This window comes from Parasteatoda tepidariorum, chromosome 6 (assembly GCF_043381705.1).
Source record: "Parasteatoda tepidariorum isolate YZ-2023 chromosome 6, CAS_Ptep_4.0, whole genome shotgun sequence".
Lineage (NCBI taxonomy): Eukaryota > Metazoa > Arthropoda > Arachnida > Araneae > Theridiidae > Parasteatoda > Parasteatoda tepidariorum.
Window position 1 is genome coordinate 27,557,955 of NC_092209.1, and position 3,690 is coordinate 27,561,644.

Genomic DNA, 3,690 nt, shown 5'->3' on the forward strand with positions numbered 1-3,690 from the left:
TATGTATGTATATGTATATATATATGTTTTTATATATATATGTATATATATATATGTATGTATGTATGTATATATATTCAACATAAAAAGTAACGAGTCAAAAAAAAGGGGACAAAAAAATAAGCAATAAATGGATAAATCACTATGCTTCTTTTTATTTATAGGTACAATATGATTATTCTTATAAATGTACTTTAGTTTACTGATTTTTACAATTTAGGATTATTACGCAACCATTTTAAATATAAGAATTTCCATCTTAACTGTTAAGCATAGAAAGTTAAATAAAACGAATGGCATCTCAGATTCTTATTAAATCGCTTACCCAGTTACGCAGTGGGCAGCAGTGAGAACCCATTGAGCATTTATGAGTGTACCACCGCAAAAGTGTCCATTCGGTTCACTGAATGTGTCTTGCAGAGATACTTGCTACGGCCAGCTATTAGGAACAACAGGCTCTCCTCCTACCATCCTGTCATCTCCCTCCACCGATTGATTGTTGAAAATAGTGTTTGGCTCGATTGCTTGAAATCCGCACTTCTGAGGCTGCGTCTCATAAGGAAAACCTAAAAAGATTATTGCCAAAACAATGCCAATGGGTATAAAACATGAAACATATTTGTGTGCAAGTAATCGAGAAAATAATACTTGCACACAGATTTGTAGAGAAGATAATTTTTCTTCAAGTTTCGTCAAACCATAGAAAGTAATGAACTTATTACCGAAAAAATGTTGTAAAAGACTTTTAACTGGTAACTTTTCTTTCAGAACTGGAAAATATACGATGTTTACAAACATTGTGTTAAAGCTGCTAGTTGGTTTGGAATTTTTGAAAATAGAGAAGTGTGGAAACATAGTTCAGCAATGAGCACAAAACATGAGTCACTATAACATAATTCAATATTTATGTGCATGTTATCCAGTAAATAATGAAGTCATTTTTTCCAAGTTTCATTGAACAATAGAAAAGGAATGAAATTATTACTAAAACGATGATTATGAGCATGGTAACTTTTTTGATATATCTGGTCGATAGCTCTTTGTTAAATCTGTTAGCTAATTTCAGTTTCACTTCTTCGTTGTAAATTTTGTCTTTTATTTTTATAAATCACAGATTATTGCCCGTCCGTATAACTGGTACACCTCGATAGATACAGGGACACTGATTGAGGTAAGATGAGCCTACGTGTTGTGCTCAAGCTCTTAATTGGTCGGAAGCTTTTGAATAGAGACGTGTGGAAACAATGTTCAAGTCTATCTTAAAAGCTCATGATGAGTGAAAAGGTATCCAGAAAATAGGGATTAGCTTATCCTTTCTTTTCTAAATAGACCAAAGCTTCCGAGGGAGCATTTCAATATTACGAAGAGAACATTTCAATATTTCTGTTAATTGTATTCCCCATACCATTTTCATGGAAGTATTAACGAAATGTAACCATGTTTGAACCAATTATTCGATACTAAAGTCAATTTGTTCCTCTTGTCCTTTTTGACTAAATTAAACACATTAACTAACATAAAAGGTTTTTGGCTTGGGATTTTGCATATTATTATATTTTTTACTGTTTTAGTTTGAATTTTTGCATTAAGACAAAGGGTAAAATCATTAAACATTCCTACCTAGCCGTCAAATATTAGCTAGGCTGGAGATTATAATCGTTAATTATCTGTAGGCAGGTAACTATAGAATGCTTGAAATGCGTGGGATATATACTTGTAGATTGCCTGTTTATATATTGCTAATTTATTCGTTAGAACTCCTGCACTTTCATGGTAACACACATATAAACCTCAAAATTTAAAAATCAACTATAGTTACTTGTATAAAAAGTGTATACTCAAAATTAAAGTACAAAAATTAGTAAAGACCAGTTATGCTAGTTTATATTACATTTGAATAAAACTTTTGTGAGAATTCTGCGTACTAACAAGAGTTCAGAGAATGCATACTGTGTTTGGTGTCTTTTATTGTAATTATCGAGGAAAAGAGATATTTTGTATTGCTTCGTCGACGTGAAAAGAATGGCGTGTGAATGTAAAATTGAATATACTGTCAGAATATCTTGCATCCTATAGTTGAAAACGAATGACTTAATTTCCCAGAATAAATTCTAGCAGAGTACCTCGAGAAATCAGATGAAGCAGACGAAGACAAAGAATATTTTAAGAACAACTGATTGATGTTATTGTACCAGAAAAAAGCTATGCCTCTCTGTTTTTCCACTAAACTTATATATTTGTGTTATAGTTGTTTAAAATATACCGAAAGTCACATGGCGCATGAAACAGTTTTTATAAGTTTTTTCTTTGTTTCTGCTTTACCTCCATAATTAGTATGATATATCGATGTTTCTTAATAGTGCGCTGGTACTTGCTGGTATAATACTTGAGCTGGAATGGATAAAATACGTCGGCGAACACTAGAAAAATAAGCAAATTTATCCTCACCGCAATCTTCTTCGTCAGTTCCATCGCCACAGTCATCGACGCCATTGCATTTCTGATCTTTGGTGAAACAATTCCTGTTCAGACATTGCGTCTGACCAGCTTCACACAAACTTGCTGAAAAATAAACGAAATAATATAATAAAAAAATATAACGAATAAATATGAAAGTAAGACAAATGAGTATTGTTTTTATATATTCTTCAGATTTTTTTATTACCCATTGGCAAAATGGGTGCTGTTTTGGATTTGATGGCGTGCTCACCTTATTTGGACGTCATCACACTTTTCAACTGTGTTTAAGAGTTATAGTAAGCAGTGCGCATGCCTCGTCATTGCATGCGTTGCTATGACGACCGCTGCTGTTTTATAAGTTTTTTAGAATTCTTTTTTTTTCTTTCAATTTTCACCAGCAAGTACATTTATATTCTTCGTATTATTAACTTATAATGACTGTCTTGATGGTGATTTTAATATAAATATGAATACTGAAGCAGAAAAAGTATTTTGTGACGTCTTGAAACACGTGTATAGGCAGGATTTGAAAATCAATCCAACGACAAGGGGACAAACATCAATTGAAAGAGTTTTAGCAACTCATGATTTGAAATGTTGCTTCGTCTATCGGAGTCAATTCAGAAGAGAAAAAAAAAGCATTTTACTAATGGGTAACCAGTGATCGTAACAAGGCGATAACATTTTTTAAAAATATTTTTTATTATTTTTTGTCCGTGTCAGTCGATAGTCTATCAGACGTTAAATTGATCTCATAATGAATCATAATGATAATGAGATTTTGTTACAACTATAAACTATATTTACGTCTGATGCCTTTTAAAAACTGTTTAACAAAATGATATCAATAAATATCTATATATATATTTCTCTTACACGGCGATGAAAAAAAGCCTCATTACAACTCCCCGAATGGCAACGCTAGAAAATAGACCAATGATTGCCGGTAAAAATGTCACATGCCAAATCTAGCTAAGATGGCTCAACATACAGCGCTTTTAAAAACGGAAACTGAAATAACCAGGGAGAGCATAAGCTAGGCAGAAGTCTTTGTCGATAGATCTGTATTTTAGTTTTTTGTCGAAAGCGTTTTTTTTTCACGAATTTATGTATTACGAATTTATTTGACAATTTTCACGAATTTATTTAACAATTTTTTTTTCACGAATTTATTTGTTTTACTAGAATTTATTTGTTTATGCAGGTTTTTCCATTGCAATTCACTTATTT

At 31.9% G+C, this 3,690-nt stretch overlaps 1 protein-coding gene across 1 annotated transcript in view; it reads right to left on the minus strand.

Moving 5' to 3' along the window:
- LOC107436856 (chymotrypsin B-like) overlaps positions 1 to 3,690 on the minus strand; it is a gene marked incomplete at its 5' end in the record, with an annotated part of 18,350 nt that overhangs the window by 9,929 nt on the left and 4,731 nt on the right. Inside the window, 2 exon segments of the mRNA XM_071182137.1 lie at positions 326 to 566; positions 2,449 to 2,562. Of these exon segments, the coding sequence (XP_071038238.1) occupies positions 326 to 566; positions 2,449 to 2,562 (355 nt within the window).